This window comes from Trypanosoma theileri (assembly GCF_002087225.1).
Source record: "Trypanosoma theileri isolate Edinburgh chromosome Unknown TM35_Tth_21_V1, whole genome shotgun sequence".
NCBI classification, from domain to species: Eukaryota; Euglenozoa; class Kinetoplastea; order Trypanosomatida; family Trypanosomatidae; genus Trypanosoma; species Trypanosoma theileri.
Window position 1 is genome coordinate 116,886 of NW_021639863.1, and position 19,426 is coordinate 136,311.

Genomic DNA, 19,426 nt, shown 5'->3' on the forward strand with positions numbered 1-19,426 from the left:
CCCCCCCCTTCTTCTGCTCAATACAAAAGAGAGGATAGACGTGATCGAGCTTCTTGACTCTTTGGATCATTATGGTATAACTGCAGTACACCCAGCAAACACGTCTTCACTTGCCGTACACGATTGGTACTCTCATTCACTACTTCCTCTTGTGAAGATCGTCCTCTCACCTCAGCGAGATTGGATTTCAGTAAACGGAACATTTCTTCCACATCTTCACTCGGAAATCGTTCCGGCACTACACGGGCATCCACCAATTCATCTATCCAATATTGCATACGTGAAAAGTACTTCTCTACATTTTCATTTTCCCCCAATGATTGTAATTTTCGTTCTTGTAGGAGAATCTCTGCTCGTACGAGAAGGACTTCACAGAGAGAGATGAGTCTCCGCACAGAGGGATCACCAAGAATAGGGGAAAAATCCCGTTGAATGGCATTTAAAGCAAAAACAACATTTTCTGCAGCAATATCTCCAATAGTAGCGTGTACACGAGCTAAGAAGAGAGCTTCTAAAGCGGAAAGGACTGCAAGTGCAGTAAATTGAGAAGAATGATAATAACGTTTGGTCATATCCATTTCACTTAATCGACGAACATCCATACCAAGTTCTCTTCGAAGATCTTGCAACTCATCATAAGCCTTTTTCTTTGCTTGTTGAATTGTTTTTCGTAGTCCATCAAGTTGTTCACTTTCTTCTGGGAGACGAATACGTTCAGGCCCAACAAGGGAATCCATAATTCTATTTTGTAAATATTGTGTAGAGGCTCCATGTAAAAGATCTGTAGTGGCTGCGGCTGGTAATGGATTTTGTTGATTTGATGATCCACCTCCACTTATAAGATCTACATTCATTTGTTTTTGATAATGTTCAAGAAATTTACGTAAAATACCTTCTAATCGAGATTCTATTATATGACCAGTAACTTTATCAATAATAGTACCTTGCATAATAAAATACGTTACTGGAAGTTTTGCCCGCTCAACGGAGAAGGCAGAGGCAAGATTTCTATTTTCATCCGCATTTATAGTACAAAGCTTTAACCATAATTTCCTTGTACTAGACTCATTGCTGTTACTACTATTATTATTATTATTATCTTCATTTGTATTTTTCGTTTGATTTGTCTCCTCATTAAGTCTATTTACAAGACGTTCTGCATGCGTTAGGTATGCGTTACAACTACTACTATCTGGTCGATAATATACAAGACAAATCGCTTGTTGTGATTGAATTACTTCACTTTCAAAGGATGCTGCATCTGTCTTGTAAACCATACTACGATAAGATGTACACAAAAAGTAATTTGATATCATCGGTGAGTATCTAAAAAGAGTCCAATTATTCCCAATTCCTCCTCTTTCTGTATACAATTTACAGAAATGCCTACTGCCAGAGGAAAACCATCTACATGGACCTACAAGTCGCATTCTTGAGTTTCCAAGCATAAAGAGAATAATGTTTGTAAAGAAATAAAATAAAATATATAAATATATGTATATGTATATATATATACTCAAAAAAAAAGAGAGAGCTAACAAAAGGGAAAGAAAATAAAAAAAAAAAAGAAATGTACTTGAACTAAGAAATACATATATATTTTTATATATTGAAAAAGAAACACCAAGAGAATAACCAATAAATAAATAAATAAATAAAAAAAAAAACCATAATATAACTCAATAAAAGAGAAAATCTAAAGGGAATATAAATACAAATATATACACTAAACGATAAAATAAAAAAAAAATAAAAATATTTAAGTAATCTTCCTGGCCTGTTAAATTCATAAGATTGCCATATACTTTCATCTTTACCTCCTCCAATCCCCATTCATGATATGGTTTATTGATGAGAGATGATATCTTTTGATGATGATTAAACTTTACAGATCCAGAGAGAATCTGATGGGAGAAGTGAAAAAAACACTCCTTCCGGCCGGAATCGAACCAGCGACCCTGTGATAGCTGCTTATCATTCTACAGTCACATGCTCTACCAATTGAGCTACAGAAGGTTGATGCCTCCAACCAATGGATGGAGGAGAAGAGAGAAACTCTGAAAGAATACGAAAACCCTTTTTCTTTTATTCTTTCTCTTTCTATTTATTTATTTATTTATTCATTTGTATGTGTGTGTGTGCATTTAATTATATTTGGTTCTGTAATAACCTCCTCTTTTTTCTTTTATGAGATGATATTGAAATACCACATCATCAAATACCTTTTTCTTTTTTTCTTTTGTTTGTTTCTATGAAAGAAAGAAAATCAAAAAAAGAAAAGAATAAAAAAAAAAAAAAACAGTAAAATAATATTTTTTAACAGAAGAGTGAGAGAGATTATTCTCCTTTTCACCAAAAAAAAAGAGAAAAAAAACGTACAATGAATGTTTTTTTTTTCTTTTTTTTTGTTATCCGCTCTCTTTGTGTAAAGAGGAATTTGTCTCGTGGAAGGAACTTCGTATTGGGAATAAAAAAAAAAGAAAAAGGAAGAGATAGTTATAGAATAAGACAAATCATAAACTCTTTTTACTCCTTTAATGCTTTTTTTTTTTTTTCTCTCTTCCTTTCCTTTTACCCTCTCTTCTTCTTTCTCTATAAATTTAACATAAATATATATATAAATAAATATTTTTTATATAAATAAGTAATCACACTATGGGATTATTGTCTGCGCCGTCTCAGTAGTTATGCATTTCTCTTAGCATGACATCTAAATTTAAATAAATCAGCAAAAAAAAAAAGAAAACAAAGTGGTTTAATTAATAGTTTTCCATTCTATCATCCATTCTGGTAACAATAAGGGGAAAACAAAGGGAAATAAAAAACCAACATAAAGAACAACAATAACAGTAACATTATCAAATGAAATAATAAAAAACTCCATTTACCTACTGGTTACTGAATTACTTTACTTCATATCTATTTTATTTCTTTAGGTTCACCCAATATTTCTATGAAATAATAAATATAAATATAAATATATATATCACCATCAAATAGATTATTAACGTGGAGGTGCAATCTACTCTTCAAATTTCTTTTTCTCCTTCTCCTTCTCCTCCAGTAAACGTCTATACAAAAAAAAAAAGTTAACAATGATTAATAATGACAGTAAAGACAGTGTAGTCGCAGCTGTAGAAGTTTTTATATACTGTCATATACACATGTAAATTTCTTTCTTTCTTATTTTTTCCTTCTTCACTCTTTGCAATCCCCATATTCCTCGATACTTCCCCCCTTTCTTTCTTTCCTTTCCCATCACTCTCTCTCTCTCTCTCTCTCTCTTTCTCTCAAATTACAGCCATTCCTCTTCTGTAGCACCACGCACTGCCTTTGCAATTGGGAAACGCGGCACATCCTGTGTGGATAATTCCTGATACTGCACGGTGAGATATTGACCCAGTAGTTGTTCCCGTTTTCCCCACAACGAGAGTCGCTTTTCATATGTTGTCTTTGGAGTGGCATTAAAGCGAATCCCATTCTTAGTTTCACAGACAAATGCCCCAAGTCCACCTTTAAATTTCCCTTGTCCAGGTAAAAAGTCCACAATACGATATTCCGCATCATGCATGGTTTTATACTTTAAAAGGCCAAAACTGCGTTTACCATGTTCATATGGAAAACTAGGGCGGCGAATCATTACACCTTCAAAGCCTTGAGAACATGCTTCTTCTAGAACTTCATCCATTTCTTCTGGAGAGACTTGTGCAGCGGGTACATGATATAATTTAATTGGATTTTCTCCATTCTCAAGTAATCGCTTTTTTCGAATAATTTTTCGCTTTTCTTCATCATGTTGATAGGCACTAATACGTTTGGCACCACAAATGGGAATTAATTTCTTTAATAGACGATACCGCTCACTAAAAGGGGCATTCGGCGCAGAGAGTTTAGCCGAATACATAATATCAAAAGCAAAATACTCCAAAAGTTCTGCTTGACGTTTTCGCACATCATCCGTTACTGTTTTCTCAAGACGTCTAACGAGACCGTTAAGTTCCTCAAAATTACACTGCGGTGCGAAGAGTTCACCATCTAAGATGAGTGTGGGGTCGGATTCAAATAATGGCAGTACATGTGGGACTAATCCATGACAACATTCTAATAAAATACCACCACGAGAAAAAAATTGAGGTTCTTTGCGACGTTCATTATATCCAATAAGACATCGGATACCATCAATCTTTGGAGAAGCAAGAAGTAATTCTTTATGTTGTTCTTGCTGTTCATCCTCTTCTTTTTTCTTTTCACCATTAGTGGAATCATTATTTCCTCCATTGAGAAGATATCCTACTACCGATTCCCATTTCTGTGCGAGCATGGGTTGAATATTCCGTCCTTCCCACTCTGGATTCGTATGCAAAACACTTCTATAATTTGTATGAATCATACGTGGGGCTCTCAAGTAGGTCTCATCTCCTGTTTCTGTCTTTGTGGCTGTTGCTAATTCGGGTTCATTCTCTTTCACATCCTTATCCTTATCCTCATCACCGGAGGTTTCTGATGATTTTTTACTTTTATTACTCGTCTCCAGTGTTCGCTGGGGTTTATTACAAAGTGGACACACCCCATGTTGATCAATAAACTTCGCAATAGACATTTCAAACTCCTGAAGACATTGACTACATCGCCAAACTGCCATTTTTGTGCATGTTGGAGAAATATGATGGGGTGTGAGCATAACGGTTCCCCAACAGGGTCCAACCCAGCAAGCGGCGAGATGCGGAAAGGCGGCTTGTATAGATGTATTTTTTAATTCATGATATTTCTCATACTGGGCGCGTGTGCGGGGACGACCCACACCAAAGAGCAGCGATGCATCTTTAGATGAGACCGCGGCATACAATAGTCGGGTACCCCGTGACCACATTGGCTGGGTTCACCTCCTAAAAAGGAAATAATAATAATAATAAAGGAAAAAGAAAAGGAAAAGAAAAGAGAGTAATAATAATATATACATTTGTATCGAGGAGGAAAAAGAGGAGGAGGAAGAAGAAGAAGAAGAGGAGGAGGAACATCAGATAATAATATCCTCTTGTATACATGGTTTCTTTCTTTCTTTTTCTTTTATGCACCAGAAAGCCAAGAGTTTCTCATGAGGTGCCAGTGAAGTTTTGTTGATGTTATTTTGCACAGTTTTGCTTTTTCTTTTCTTCTCTCTTTTTTTTTTTTCTGTTTACAAACAAGTCTATTAATGGTTGTACAGCAATCAAAACAATACAAAGTCAACATCATCATCATCACCGCAAAAGAAAAACAAAAACAAAATAAACAAATCAAAAAAGTACAGTGAACACGGTTGAGCATACATTTAACTGCACACGTTGCAGTTTAGTGTGAATAGAGGTGGGGAGAAGGGGGAGGGGGACTGTAGATAATATATATATATATATATATATGTATTAGAGAAGAAAGAATCTAAGTGTGATCTACACAGGACTTCTCATACACATTACATATCTATATATATATACATTATTATATTTACTATAATCTCTCTCACTTTCCCTTTTCCCCCTTTTTCATCCCCGCCCCTATTGGAGAAGAGAAAAAATAAACAACAACAACCCGTTGCATATATACAAAAAAAGGCCTTGTTCTTTTTTTTTTCTTTTACGTTATTTTTAATTGCTGAAAAGCAAAACAAAAAAAAAAAAAAAAAAACAAAGAAGAAAACAAAAAAACGGAACATGTCTCTATTCTTCTTTCCGTTTTTATTTTCTCAAGTACAAAAAAAAAAAGATATAAAATTACACACAGACACAGATACAGCCCACATATACAAAAATAAATGGACGTCAATACCCAATGCCAACAAGAGGGGGGTTTTCGTTTTACAAAAAAAAAAAAAAAAAAAAACGCAATCTCAACAACGAGAAAAAAGAAAAAAAAAAATAATAAAAATAATAAAAATACAAACCACATTAATATATGCATGTATTTTCTATTCAAAAAACAAAGAAGAAAAAAAGAAAAAAAATCTACTTTATAATAATCCAAGACCACATCTCATATCCAATCCTCACCACTTTTCGCCCCCCGCACACACTTCCCAATAGGAAACCGTGGAACCCCATTCGCGGAGAGTTCCTGATACTGCACGGTGAGTACCTTTCCTTTATATGTCTTTAAGCGATTCCACATATTTCGTTTATTCTCTTCTGTTGTCGCTGGGGCTACGGTGAAGTGATGACCGCCTTTTGTACGGCAGACAAACGCACCGAGACAACCCTTCCACTTTCCTCGTCCCTCCACACCAGAGACGATTACATACTCATCATCTTGCATGACTTTGTATTTAAGTAGATTGGGCGAACGAGAACCATAGGCATAACCAATAACCCCAATACGGTTCTTCTTACTATTATTACTATTACTATTCTTATTCTTCTTCTTCTTATTATTATTATTATTAGTGATAGTAATAGCAGAAGAAGTGGGTCCATCACGCCGTACAATAATGCCTTCATATCCGTCTGCTAATGAAAGTCGCAATACACGCTGCATGTTAGACTTTTCTACCGCAATGGAAGGGACTAATTCAACTGCTTTACATCCATTCTCTTCTCGCAGGGATGAAGTCAGTGTACTTATCATACTCTGAAGATAGGCATATCGTTTAGAGTAAGGTACACAAGACATATCAGAGAATTTCTTCGCATACATAATATCAAAGACATGATATTGAAGTTTTCCTTGAAGTTGTTCAATACTCGGTGTACGTCGTTCTCGAGTTGTACGAATAGCGGAGACCAACTGCTCAAAGTCATCTACATTGTGATTATATAATTCCCCATCTAATACGAGTGTGGGATCTTTTTCAAATAAAGGCCGTAGGGCGGGTTCAATGCGGTGATCACAACACTCAAAGAGAGTTCCCGAGCGACTGAAGAAACATAAACCTTTTTTCTGTGCATTCCAAGCTACAATACAACGAACTCCATCCAATTTAGGAGAAACATAAAGAAGTTCATTCTCATCTATTTTATCTTCTTCATTTGTATAATTTCGAGCGAGCATGGGTAGTAGATTGCGGGTTTCTACCACACGTAAATATCCATCATCGGCAATACTACTTTTCACACGATTGGCATTATCAGCTGCCAACACAGAACGTGAGTTATCTGGACGACAACGATGCTTCACCTGATTTATCATTATCTCCACATTTTCCTTTTTCTTCTTCTTCTTGTTATCACTACTATTGTTAACATCAATCCCATCATTATTATTGCTACTACTGGCATAGTTATTTCCATTCTCATTACTCTGCAGAGTTGGCATGTGTTTACACTTTGGACACGCCCCACCGGCAGCCACGTGGAGATCAATGCGTTTGTGATGTTCATGATGGCAATGTGAACAACGCCACCATGCGAGTTTGCGGCTTGTTGGAAGTACATGTTGAGGCTGCAGGAGTTTATTAGAGGCGGCGGTGAGCCAAGTGCGGGCCAAGGCCGGATGGAAAGAGGCCAAACTATCGGGCCGCACCGTGAGAGAACGGTTGGGTGGGGAACGGGCAAGGAGACATAATGTAGCGGTAAAGATTGGAGAAAGAATTGGACGATTTAATTGCATCTAGTATTATTGATTTTGTGTTTTTTTTTTTTTTTTTTTTTTTTTTTTCTTTTCTTTTCTTCTATTTTTTTCTTTGTTTTTATTTTTTTCCTTTTTTTTTCTGTTGTTTATTGTTTTTTTTTTTTTCTTTTTGTTTAACGTTTAGAAACGTTTAGCGTCTATTCCCCCTTTTTTTTCGTGGTGTATCTGTACTTTGTATATATATATATACTTCTCTGTGTTAATGGGAATAGGGGGAGGGAGGGTCTGAAAAGACCAAAAGCGAAGTCACTCGCTCTATTTGTAAAGAAGAAATATACCAATTGATATTATTAAAGAGAAAAGATAAAAAAAGAAAAAAGAAAAGAATTAATAATATATATATATATATATATATATATATATATAGGAAAACAATGAAAGAGAAATCTTTACACTCTACATAAATACGTCACTGATGCATTCCTCTCTTCATTCCACAAAATACAACACAGAGAGATGTGAAAGAACCAAAAAAAAAAAAAAGATAAAAACAAAAATATTCTCTTCACATCCAATAGAACCTTTTTTTTTTTCTTTTCTTCTTGTTTGTTTACTTACCAGAATCCAATGCGATACGGCTTAGGTACTCATGCATTTTATAAACGCTTTCAGTTCCATTCTTAACAGTCAATTGATCCACAAACGGAACTCGCACGTTTGGAAGCTCCGCATGTGAAGAAGACAAAATGACTTTGCTGGCGAGTTGACAAATAGGACTACGCTCCTGCATCTCAACAAGCCTTTGACTCTCTCTATTACTCCTATTACTATTATTACTATTAATAGTAGTATTAGTAGTTGTAGTATTAGTAGTATGTACTCGAAGTATTGTTGGGAGTTGTAGAAGCCAAGACTGTGTTCCTTTACGTGATGCCAACAGCCATTGTGTTTTCTGCAGCATCTCCATAGTGAACGCCGTACTTTCCTGCGATGATGTGCGTAAAAGCCACAATGCGAGAAGAGCCACTTCTTCTTCTAATAACAATTTACTCTTATTGATATCACCTTCTTTATATACTGTAGATGAACGGAGGAATAAGGCACAGAGAGCATAATGGATGATGCGAAGGATCTCTGCATATGTGAAAACTAATCGTCCTTGTGGTAATTTCATTTCTTTTGGTATTGGATGGAATAGAAAGAATTGCAAAAAGGCCGCTACTTCACACAACCAAGACTCCAACTGATGTGTAGACTGTGGGGTCTCATGTACAGCACAGCAGTAGTAGAGAAGTTCCTCCATCTCTGTTGTAAACATCACAGTATGGGAAGATTCTGTTGAGAGAAATATACCCTTCACATCCTCTGGGATATTATTATTATTATTATTATTATTATTATTATTATTATTATTATTGAGAGAACTCTCTGTGTTTGTACTCTCATTTATGTTAGACGTTTCTTTAAGAATTCCCGCTGTGGGGGATGTGAGCAACTGCTCTAATCGAGCCAATCGAACAAGATCCATCACACTCTCATGAATGAGTGAACGGACCTTTAATGGTAATGGCGATGCCCAATCACAACAACAAGAACAACTACTACGAGAGGATGTGGGGATAGTATTAGGAGAAACAACAGTGGAAGAAAGAGTATGAGATGATGTAAAGAACTCCAGCCATTGTTTTGCTGTTGGAGATCGTCCAATTCCCCATGATTTTTCCTGCAGCACATGAAGAGCTTTTTGCCATAAATTGCTATTCGTTATCATTTGTACAAAATGGGAGTTGGGACTAACACAATCTATATATATATATATATATAAATTATATGTGTGTAAACACACCTTCCTTTTACTGTTCCTCCCTTTGTTTTTTTTTTTTTTTTTATAAAGTGAGAAGAAAATAAGAGAGAGAAAAAATATTAATAATAGTAATAGTAACAATAATAATAATAACAAATAAATAATAACAACAAGAAAGGGAAAGGACACATCCATGTTAGATATGCCACTGGTTGAAGTATAAATTATAGATGTGCATTCCATTCGACATTTCCTCGTATGCACGCAGCCACACTCACACTCTCAGATAGAAACACATAAAGAGAGAAACACAAGATCTTGATCGAACGAGAAATAATAACAACACCTGTACAGAGAGAAATATATATATATATATAAGTATACCCTGCATGGGTAGACTTGTTTATATGTGTAAGTATGTATTCCTATAAAAAAAAAAACCAACCAAAAAATGGAAACAAACAACAAACAAACAAAAACAAACGCCGCTATTCATACACTACACATATTACACAACATGAGAGAAAATCATTACCCATCAAGATATATATATATATATATTGTAACCACAATCTCTCTTTTCTCTTCTCTTCACTTTCTCTATTTACACCTGGTACTTTGACTTTGGTCGTCCACGATGTCCCTTCTGTTTCCCACCAGCACTTCGCACGGCTGTAACGAGTTGTCCAGTCAATTCCGCATCCAACGCATCACCCTTCTTTGTTTTACTACTCTTCAGTTCCGGGAGCATTCCAACACGAATCATCTTTGCAAATGGCAGATTCGCTACCGCTGCCAACTTATATCGTCGAAAGCGAAATCTCTTAATAATCTTATGCTTTTTCATTTTAAACCGACGTGCTAACCATCGTGAGGATGGATATGGATAATTGCGTGGACCAAATGTCACTTGACCGTAAAATTTCGCCGCCCAACGTGCCGTGACTTCATCCAATTGTTCACCGTATCCAACAGGAGCCTCTGCGGTGGGTTTCTGCGCTTCTTCTTTCTGTTGTTGTTGTTGTTTAGATGATGTTTCCTCGCTAAGGTGAAACTGCAGGGGGCGGTGAGAGACATCTGTGCTGGTGATCACACGATGGCGGAAGGACTTTACGGCGTGATTTTTATTAAATAACGCCCATGCGGGTTTGCGATCAATAAATGTTCCCCGCATCGGCGTTGGAATGAGAGGGGCGGATGGAGAGAGTGGAGGAGGCCGTTGGGAGATGGGAGCGGGGAATGGTGTTGGAATGGGGGCCGTGAGGAGGGCCGCCACAGCGGCCTGTCGGGCGCAGAGAATACTACTAGAGCGCATTGGCGTTTCTTCTTTTTTTTTTTTTTTCTTCTTTTCTTTTCTTTCTCTGTGGGATAATATAATACTTTCATGAATAAAGAAAAAAAGAGAAAAGAGAAAAGAGAAATTTCATATGTGTATGTAAATATATACATATATAGATACATGAAACCAAACAATCCAATACATAAAGGTATCTATATATATATATATATACAGATAGATATATAGATAGAGATCTAGTAACAGGTTCGAAGTTAACCAAAGGAGGAGAAGGAGGGGTGGTGAAGGGTGTGGGGAATACAAAAAAAGAAAAAAAAAGTCAGAGTTAATATGAGAAAAAAAGAGAAAAAGAAAAGAAGTATCATTTCATACATCTACATACACCAACAGAGAAACAGAAACGTGAAGAAGAAAGGACACATTCATAAAGACAATGACCATTGGCTACACATTAGTAACCAGAGAAAAAAAAAGCAAACAAAACAAAAAAAAAGAAAAGAAAAAAAAAACAAAAACAGACCGCTACGCCTTTTTTTTTTCTTTCTGTCTGTTTTTTTTTTTCTTCCTTGGGTTGGATATGCAAATTCATTTCTCTTTCGTTTTTTTTTTTTCACTCTAGTTTTTAATTAATTATATATATCCTTCCTTCCTTCTTCCCTTCCTTCAGCGCCGATTTCCATTTTTTTCTTTCTTTCTTCTCTGGTTTCTCCTCTCCAGATAGAGAGAGAGAGAGACTCCAATAATATAGATAGAAATAGAGGAAGAATAATAAAATCGCGGGATAAATTTAATGAAGCAAAAAAAAAAAAAAACCCTCTCTGCCAAACACACATACAGAAAAAAAAAACGAAAAAGAGAAGGATACACACACACACACTCAAATACGAACGAAGCTCAAATCGAAAAAAAAGGCGAAGTAACATACAAAATTTGAAAGAAATTAATGCGAAAGCACCAAGAAAAGAAAAGAAAAAAAAAATGTGCCGCTATTAGGGTACAAGGGAGCAAATACAAGAAAATCAAAAAAAAAAAAAGAACAAACAAAACAAAAGAGAAAGTGTATTGCCAGCGATGGCAAATATATGTAGAAGGACTCTCACAAGTGTGAAGTCACTCTGCTGTCCCTATCGTTCTCACACACTATTTGTAGAACACCAGAGAGATAAGCAAAAATATTAAAATCACATGGTAAACAGAAATATATAAACGTACTTATGAATAAGTACATATAAGCATACCAAGCCTGGGTTTGATTTTCTTCTTTTTCTTCCTCTTCGCCAAATCCTTTTTTTTATCTTTGCTTTCAAACATCATCACCTTTATTTTTTCTCCCCCTCCCCACATATATCTTTCAAAATTCTTTGTAACCTATTCTCATGCCCTAAATACACGAACGCAAGAGGAGATAAATATGTGTAACCAGTATATATATATATATATATATATATATATATAAATATACTATATGCACATATAGACAATGTTGTCCTACAATAATACTAACTTCCGTTTCTACTTTTTTTTTCCTTCTAATTTCTGTTCTTGTGTACTCATTCTTGATATTAGTGATACTTCCTCTTTACTTTGTGTTTCTCTGCTTCTTAAAACACACACACACACACACATATATATATATATATATATTATATATATATATCACCACGTCCTTATTAAAAATTTTTTTTCTTTTTCTTTTTTCCCCTCTTTCTTCTTACAAGACACAGAGAAGTGAGAAAACACACAGAAGGGCCATGAGGATCTGCATCCACAATCCCCGGCGTCCCTCATCACTTGACATTTGTGCCTTCTTCTTTAATGCTGCCTTATTCGCAGCGGCAGCGGCTGCGCCTGGAGAGGTGGCCTTATCGTGTCCAGCCAACTGATCGGCACGTGTGGCGATGGCCTCTGGTGAGGCGACACTCCAATTCACCTGCGGGAATTTCTCTTCCAGTAATTGCAGCAGTGGATCCACAACTGGATGAAGTTTACGTGCAACCCAAGCCACTCCCGATACACAAAAGGCGAAGAGCACCTTTGGAATGTGTAGAACGTGATCTTCAAGATTCTTTAATCCTTGTCGTGCTGGTGGATTTAACCAGGAGCGGAACATTAAGTATGCCTGTACAATGAGAGAAATGGCAATACCCCATAGATAAAAGTAAAGGGCTTTATAGATTATCGTGGTTAGACGACTGATACGCAGATGACGCTTTACAAATCCCGGTGATGAACACTTAATAGTAAGTGCATCCCGAAAATCCTGTTCACTGTCGTACAAATACGTCTCTGCCGTCCTCGCCGCACTACCGCCCACATGTGGATGGTGGTTATGATGACCATTACTATGACTATTCCCATCCTGGCCGCCTGCGGGCTTATCTTGACTTCCACTCCCATCCGTCTTTCCTCCTCCTCCCACGGCGTTATTTGTACTGCCCGCGGTGGCTGCAATTTTCTCCGCTGCCTTCTCTGCGGCTCGTCGCACCAACTCCGCCTCGCGCTTTGCCTGCCACATCCGCTTCTCCTCCGCGACGAATGCCTGCAGCTTCGCGCTGGCCCGCCAGTGGAGTGGATATCCATCCTCGAGGACATTCACAGCGGAGGTGTCATTCGTGACGTAGCCGGTGTTGTTGGCGCCCAGCGTAACGGCCGCCCAGCCGCCCCACCGCCGGGTGCGATAGGCGGGAAAGAGAATGACATTATCGGCGTAGTCGAGTCCAATGAAGCGGCGGCCAATGCGATAACGCGTGAGGGCCCAGAAGTGACCCTCCACCACCGCAGGACTCGAACGACTCCACAAACGAAGCGGAAACCACGCCATATATGTATATATAATACAGTAATAGGATAAAAGGGAACTCACAAGATATATATATATATATATATATATTCTTGCTTTCTTTGTAATGGATGTGTGTACTAGTTTTCTAGGGAACGACGAATACGACTAGGACACTAGGACTAGAAGTACTACTAGTAAGAATAGTAAATAACAATAATAACTATGGCAGCAATAGTAGGTGCAACGAAAAAAGCACCCCTAACCCCCTTTTGTGGTCTTTGTTTGGGAGTATATAAATAAGTCTGATTTCTTCCTTGTTTGTCTTGTTGTTACTGACGGTGTTCGTGCTTAACGGGAGAAGCAACAAGAATAAGAAAAGGAGGGAGGGTGCCCTTTCTCTCTCTCTCTCTATATATATATATATGTATATAGATACCTTTATAAACTCTCAGGTATTCCCTTTGGCTTTTCTCTGCGCGTGTACCTCTTGACCGCACAGCTCTCCCCTGTAGTTTACTTTTCCTGTCGTCAACGTGCGTCACAGAGATAGAATAAGAGAAGCAGAAAAAAAAAGAAAAAAAAAAGATAAGCGTGCAGGAGATGTAAAATAATAATAAAAAAAAAGAGCAATAACAGCAAAAACAGAAATAATAAACAATAATGTCAAGATAAACAATATTAATGGCATTCAATACCTGACTTAGCTGTTCATTTTTTTTTTTTCTTTCTTTTTCATTTTTCTTTACTTCTTTCTTTTTTTTTCTTGTTATATCACACGTACTTTTTTTTTTAAAAACCTTCTCCTCCTCAGTGTTTGTCAGTTAACCGCTTATACAACAACACAGAGAGACAAATACATACAAAAATATCTAGATAAATCAAGTAGAGAGATACAGAAAGATATTCACACTTTCATCCTTCTCTTCCTTTCTTTACCTTGTACATTTACTTTTTTACTTTGTATGTATGTATGTTTTCTGAATTTCCGATTATATATATATATAAATATATATATATATATATATATATGTAAAAAAGAAAAAAAACAACAATAAGAACAAAGAATACGTATACGATGTATCTTGCATGACTATTAGTGATCTGTCTTTACTCGCTTATGTCGCCGCCTCTCAACTTGTTGTTGTTGCTCATCGTCCCCACCCTGTGCGGCCAACAACTCCGCCATGTCTTCACCCATTCCATCATCATCATCATTATCATCATCCTCATCTTCGCCGTTATTGTTATCATCCTCTTCACCAAGATCAACACTATCATCCTCATCCTCTTCTTCCTCATCGTCATCGTCATCCTCTTCATCTTCTTCTTCGGATGCCCCAGCCTCAGAGTTGACATCATCATTACTGGAGGAGTCAAACTCCGCATCGCTGCTGCGGGTGGAGGATTCCACACCGTAGGATGAACCACGATCTGGTTCTGCAAGCATCTCCACTTCTTCACCTCGTACACGTTTTGCACGACTTTCATCTTCATCATCTTCAGTATCTTCATTTTCTTCATCTTCTTCATAATCTCCTTCATCACTGTCAGAGTTATCAGACAAACGCATATTATCTAATGCGTCCATGTCTAATTCATCCTCGCTATCTGCCATAGCATCATCATCACTGTCTGTGGCTTTATTCTCTGAAGAAGAAGCAGCAGCCATTCGACGTGCTTTACGTAAGAGTTCCAATGCATTTTTCTTTTTATTTTTCTGCAGTCGTGGGTCTCGTTTACTGCGTACACGCACCGTGCGGAACTCACCACCGGCACAACGTATCTCTGTAAACATAGCGGGAAAAATAACACCAGTATCAGAGTTTACAAATACACTTCGCTCTGATGGACGAACAGATTTAAATATGGAAAGTCTACCATACATCGCCGCAAGAGGATCATAGAGGGCAGTCATATTTCTATACTGATGTAGAAGTGGGGCAACAAAATCCTTTGGTGGTGAAGGTGTTGTTTCACCCTCTTTGCTATGAACAACAGTCTCTTTTGTATTTGTGGTGGTAGTGGTTGTTTTTTTTCCAGCTTCTTTCTCATCCTTTTGCATTTTTAATTCCTGTTGGGCCTGAAACATTTCCACACCACGATAGTGAATAATAGCATCAATCCATACAAATAACGGAGAACGTGAATTTGCCCCTTTCACACGCTTCGCAAGAAGTTCCAGTAATTGTAAACAATACGGCAACTGAAGAGCCATTACAGTTGCACGAATATCACTCTTAGAACGTGAGGCAACTGTGAGAAGTTCCATCACCGCCGCTGCATCATTTGCGTGAAGTGCTTGATATAATGGTACAGTCGCAAGACCAAGAGCATGTTGTTGTGATGTTGATGTGTTTTTCTGTTGAAGTGTTTGTCCTTGGGTGTCTGAGGGTGTAGAGAGTGAGAGTTGTTTTAGTCGCTGCTCCAGTGTAAGAGTCTTCTGTGGGAGTTCCTTTACACTCTTCGCATGAAACGATACAGGAACTCCAAAGGCTTCTGATGGTGTATGAATGGCACGAGCGGCGAGTAATTGTTGACGTCTTTGTTGTTGTTGTTGTTGTTCCTGTTCACTGTGTGTTGTCCAGGCGTGATCCAAGACTTCCATATCGGCATGCATGGCATGTACATTGGAGTCCTTCTCTGAATGGGCCCCAGATGGAACTGTAAATACCGCTACCTCATCATCTGTGATGATTCCTCCTTCTCCTCCTTTGGTGGTTGTTGTTTTTCTCACTGCCTTTGCAGCCGCATCTTGTAGATCCAGTACTTCAAATCGTGGAACGGCAAATCGCCCACGCAAGAGTAATAACCGCCGCTCCAACACCTCTTCACCACTGCGGTGTTGTTGATATTGTTGAGAGTGTTGCTGGAGTAATGCGCCAAACAGCAATCGCCCAGAATTGACGGCCGACACCAGTCGAAGGGACGGGGGTGTTGGTGTCGGCTCCGCCACAGCCGTGAGGAGCGCAGCGCCCAATTCAAACACCAGTACGGAACCGGTAAACGTCGTGGCCACCACACACGCCTCACCGCAAGTTTTATTATTATTATTATTATTATTATTATTATTATTATTATTATTATTATTATTATTATTCTGGATTGAGGTTTCTTCCTGTACAGAGATGTTTACAATACGCTGTCCACACAAGAGACTACGGCGGCAGCGGGATGTTGCCGTTCGACTGTCCAGCGATGGTGTCGCATCCCACACACGAATGAGTCCCTCCTGCGCATTCGCCGTCACCACAACGGGATGTTGAGAAGTACCGCCCATCCACGCATAATCCGCACGAGAGGCTTGAGAGGCAAATGAGACCAAACGTTCAAATGGTACAGTGGTGTGGGTTCCACTACCACTACTACTGCTGTTGATATTGTTTTTGTTAAGACGAAGGGTGTATATGGCGTTTGTTGGACCTGCAATAAATATACGAAAATGTGATTCCACACCATTATCCATCTTCGCACTAGCCGTAGTATGCGAAAGACCTTTATTACTCTTATTACTCTTATTATTATTATTATCTGTACTATCCTGAATAACGGCGATGGCCCCTGCATCATGTTGGACACGCAGATTCCCCACCACCCGCTCCCCACGCACACAATCCACCACATGCAGCAGTCGATTAGATGCCAAACAGAAAAGATAACGGCCGCAGAATGTCATTGCCGTAATGGACTGCTGCGTATCAGAAACCGCAAGATGCTGCACAAGTTCATTCTTTTCCACATTGTGTATTAATACCGTTCCATTGCTTAATCCAACCGCGGCATAACATACAGAGGGTATCCCTACCATGATGCCTCCCTCTTTTTCTTCTTCATTTCCCTCTGCTTGACATTGTTGATGTGTATTAACACTGCCGAGGGCCAATGCGGTAAGTGAGACCACAGCGAGTGAGGCCCGATTCCGCGGTGGCACTTCCACAACCGCCGCGAGAGCCCCAGTCGCCACATCAAACACACGGGCACTTGGAAAGTCCATTCCCGCCGCGAAGTAACGGCCCTCCACCGCACAGCGGATCATAAGAGAACGCTCTGCCATGATTTGTTGCTGTTGTTGTTGTTGTTCTTCTTCTTGTTGTTGTTATTATTAATGATAAGGATGATTTTTTTTTCTTCTTTGTATGTTCCTATCACGGATAGCGCACTCGTATGTGTATACACAACTACAACTAGTGTAGAGTCAATGCACTTTTAATAGTAATATAATAATAAAACTGAAAAGAACAAACAATCACCACCACAACAACAACAACAAAAAAAAAGAACAACCCTTTCTGTGGTTTATTTAACACCACAAAGAAATAATTCTTACTAAATCAAGAGAAGAAAAAAAAAGAAAAAAAATAAATAAAAAAGAAAGAAAATAAAGAACAATATGCACAAGATTAGTTTTATTAATTGCTGACACACCTACGTGCATACCTACTACTTCGTAACAAATGCCAATAAGTTGAAGTGAAGGAAATAGTACACCACTCACAAAGAGATAGAGAGAGGATTATTATTATTTTTTTTAAAAAAGAGTTACTCCGTATTTAAAGCGATGTATATACGATTATCACAAATGCTATTTTTTCTTTTTTTTCCTTTCATGTCAATAATCTTTTGTTTTGATGTTTTGTGTATTCTCAATTCTCATTTCTTGTCCTCTCCTCTACACTCATCCACTCAATATAGTTCCACAAGTATATTCTTCTTCCTCTTATTTATTTATTTTTTTTTTTTTTGCTTATTTCCCTTCTTTCCTTAGAGTAGAAGACCAAACTCCCGCAACATCACAACTGCAGGGTTTGTGAAACTCATATCATACCAATAATTAACCGCCGCGATTAACGGTAGCGGTGGTTCATTCTTATTCTCCTTACCTTTTAACTCCATCTCTTCTTTTGTTGTTTTGGATGCCATTGAAGATGCTGCTGACATTTCCCTTGCGTGTTGGTCCTGTGCATCTGCGTGCTGGGCGACGCGGTGTAGCCACATGGCGGGCAAATACAACACCTCGCCGGGCTGCACAAACACGACGAGTGGATGGACGCGATCTCGCAGTTCACTGGAGAGAAGAGTGGGATCCTCCACAGCCGCCGGGGTGATCTCCACATCCATCCACGGTACAGTCATCCCATCTCGATGAGGAACTCCCGCAAAACTATACTTCTTCCCCTCCTCACTATTATTATTATTATTATTATTATTATTATTATTATTATTATTATTATTATTATTATTATTATTATTATTATTATTATTATTATTATTATTATTATTATTATTATTATGATTATTCCTCTTTTCTTTTTCTTCTTCTTCTTCTTTCTTTAGAGCGTAGGCGGCGGATGGCAACTCCGGCTTCGCGACAAACACGCCCTCCCACGGCGGGATGAGCACAAACTCCTTCACGCCCCGCACCACCGCATACAAATTCTCCACCCAGTCCTGGTGCATAGAAGAGACGGAGGCGGGAGTCCCAAACCACACATTCGCCGCCTCATGCGGCCCACCAAACACCCGTTCGCCAAAGCGATCCAACGCTGTTTGGATATCACTGTGTAGATGTTGATATTCCACCGCCAGGCAATTGTTTTGCATTTGGGCATAGGCGATCACAGATGCCGGGCAACGCATATCGACGAACATAGACTTTAGTGGAGGTTGTGGTGGATTGGCGCGGAGCAGATCGTAGAGTTCGGGAAGTTCAACACGCACCTCCGCAGCACACATGAAGAGTTTCTCTGTTACTACTGTACTCTCCTTGTTGTTGTTATTCTTATTCTTATCGTCATTAATATTATCATCATCGTCGTTGTTGTTATTATTATTATTAGGATTGTTTGTTTCTTTGCAGTACGTCACGTACGTTACGGCATCCGCGCGGCCGTTGGGCGTCAATGCAACTGTCACACGCCTAGGCACCACTTTCTTCTCAACATCACAATCAACAGTACTGTTATCCGTATTATTATTATTATTATTATTATTATTATTATTATTATTA

General features: G+C 38.3%; 8 protein-coding genes across 8 annotated transcripts; all 8 read right to left on the minus strand.

The window, feature by feature from the left end:
• Positions 1-17: 17 nt before the first annotated feature.
• On the minus strand, positions 18-1,448 carry TM35_000211460 (uncharacterized protein; the record flags this gene model as incomplete). Its single annotated transcript, XM_029026996.1, has 1 exon — positions 18-1,448. The coding sequence occupies one exon, from the start codon at positions 1,446-1,448 to the stop codon at positions 18-20; it is 1,431 nt and encodes a 476-aa protein (XP_028881606.1).
• A 1,847-nt stretch (positions 1,449-3,295) lies between these two features.
• TM35_000211470 (DNA ligase) lies at positions 3,296-4,870 on the minus strand (the record flags this gene model as incomplete). Its single annotated transcript, XM_029026997.1, has 1 exon — positions 3,296-4,870. One exon carries the CDS (start codon positions 4,868-4,870, stop codon positions 3,296-3,298), a length of 1,575 nt encoding a protein of 524 aa, XP_028881607.1.
• A 1,139-nt stretch (positions 4,871-6,009) lies between these two features.
• On the minus strand, positions 6,010-7,578 carry TM35_000211480 (DNA ligase; the record flags this gene model as incomplete). The annotated part of the gene is made up of 1 exon (XM_029026998.1): positions 6,010-7,578. One exon carries the CDS (start codon positions 7,576-7,578, stop codon positions 6,010-6,012), a length of 1,569 nt encoding a protein of 522 aa, XP_028881608.1.
• A 571-nt stretch (positions 7,579-8,149) lies between these two features.
• Positions 8,150-9,310, minus strand: TM35_000211490 (uncharacterized protein; the record flags this gene model as incomplete). The annotated part of the gene is made up of 1 exon (XM_029026999.1): positions 8,150-9,310. One exon carries the CDS (start codon positions 9,308-9,310, stop codon positions 8,150-8,152), a length of 1,161 nt encoding a protein of 386 aa, XP_028881609.1.
• Positions 9,311-9,947: 637 nt separating this feature from the next.
• TM35_000211500 (uncharacterized protein) lies at positions 9,948-10,658 on the minus strand (the record flags this gene model as incomplete). The annotated part of the gene is made up of 1 exon (XM_029027000.1): positions 9,948-10,658. One exon carries the CDS (start codon positions 10,656-10,658, stop codon positions 9,948-9,950), a length of 711 nt encoding a protein of 236 aa, XP_028881610.1.
• A 1,693-nt stretch (positions 10,659-12,351) lies between these two features.
• TM35_000211510 (uncharacterized protein) lies at positions 12,352-13,461 on the minus strand (the record flags this gene model as incomplete). Its single annotated transcript, XM_029027001.1, has 1 exon — positions 12,352-13,461. The coding sequence occupies one exon, from the start codon at positions 13,459-13,461 to the stop codon at positions 12,352-12,354; it is 1,110 nt and encodes a 369-aa protein (XP_028881611.1).
• Positions 13,462-14,515: 1,054 nt separating this feature from the next.
• On the minus strand, positions 14,516-17,473 carry TM35_000211520 (uncharacterized protein; the record flags this gene model as incomplete). The annotated part of the gene is made up of 1 exon (XM_029027002.1): positions 14,516-17,473. One exon carries the CDS (start codon positions 17,471-17,473, stop codon positions 14,516-14,518), a length of 2,958 nt encoding a protein of 985 aa, XP_028881612.1.
• Positions 17,474-18,180: 707 nt separating this feature from the next.
• On the minus strand, positions 18,181-19,425 carry TM35_000211530 (uncharacterized protein; the record flags this gene model as incomplete). The annotated part of the gene is made up of 1 exon (XM_029027003.1): positions 18,181-19,425. A coding segment is annotated over one exon (1,245 nt), but the record flags the coding sequence as incomplete, so codon positions are not given.
• Position 19,426: the final 1 nt, after the last annotated feature.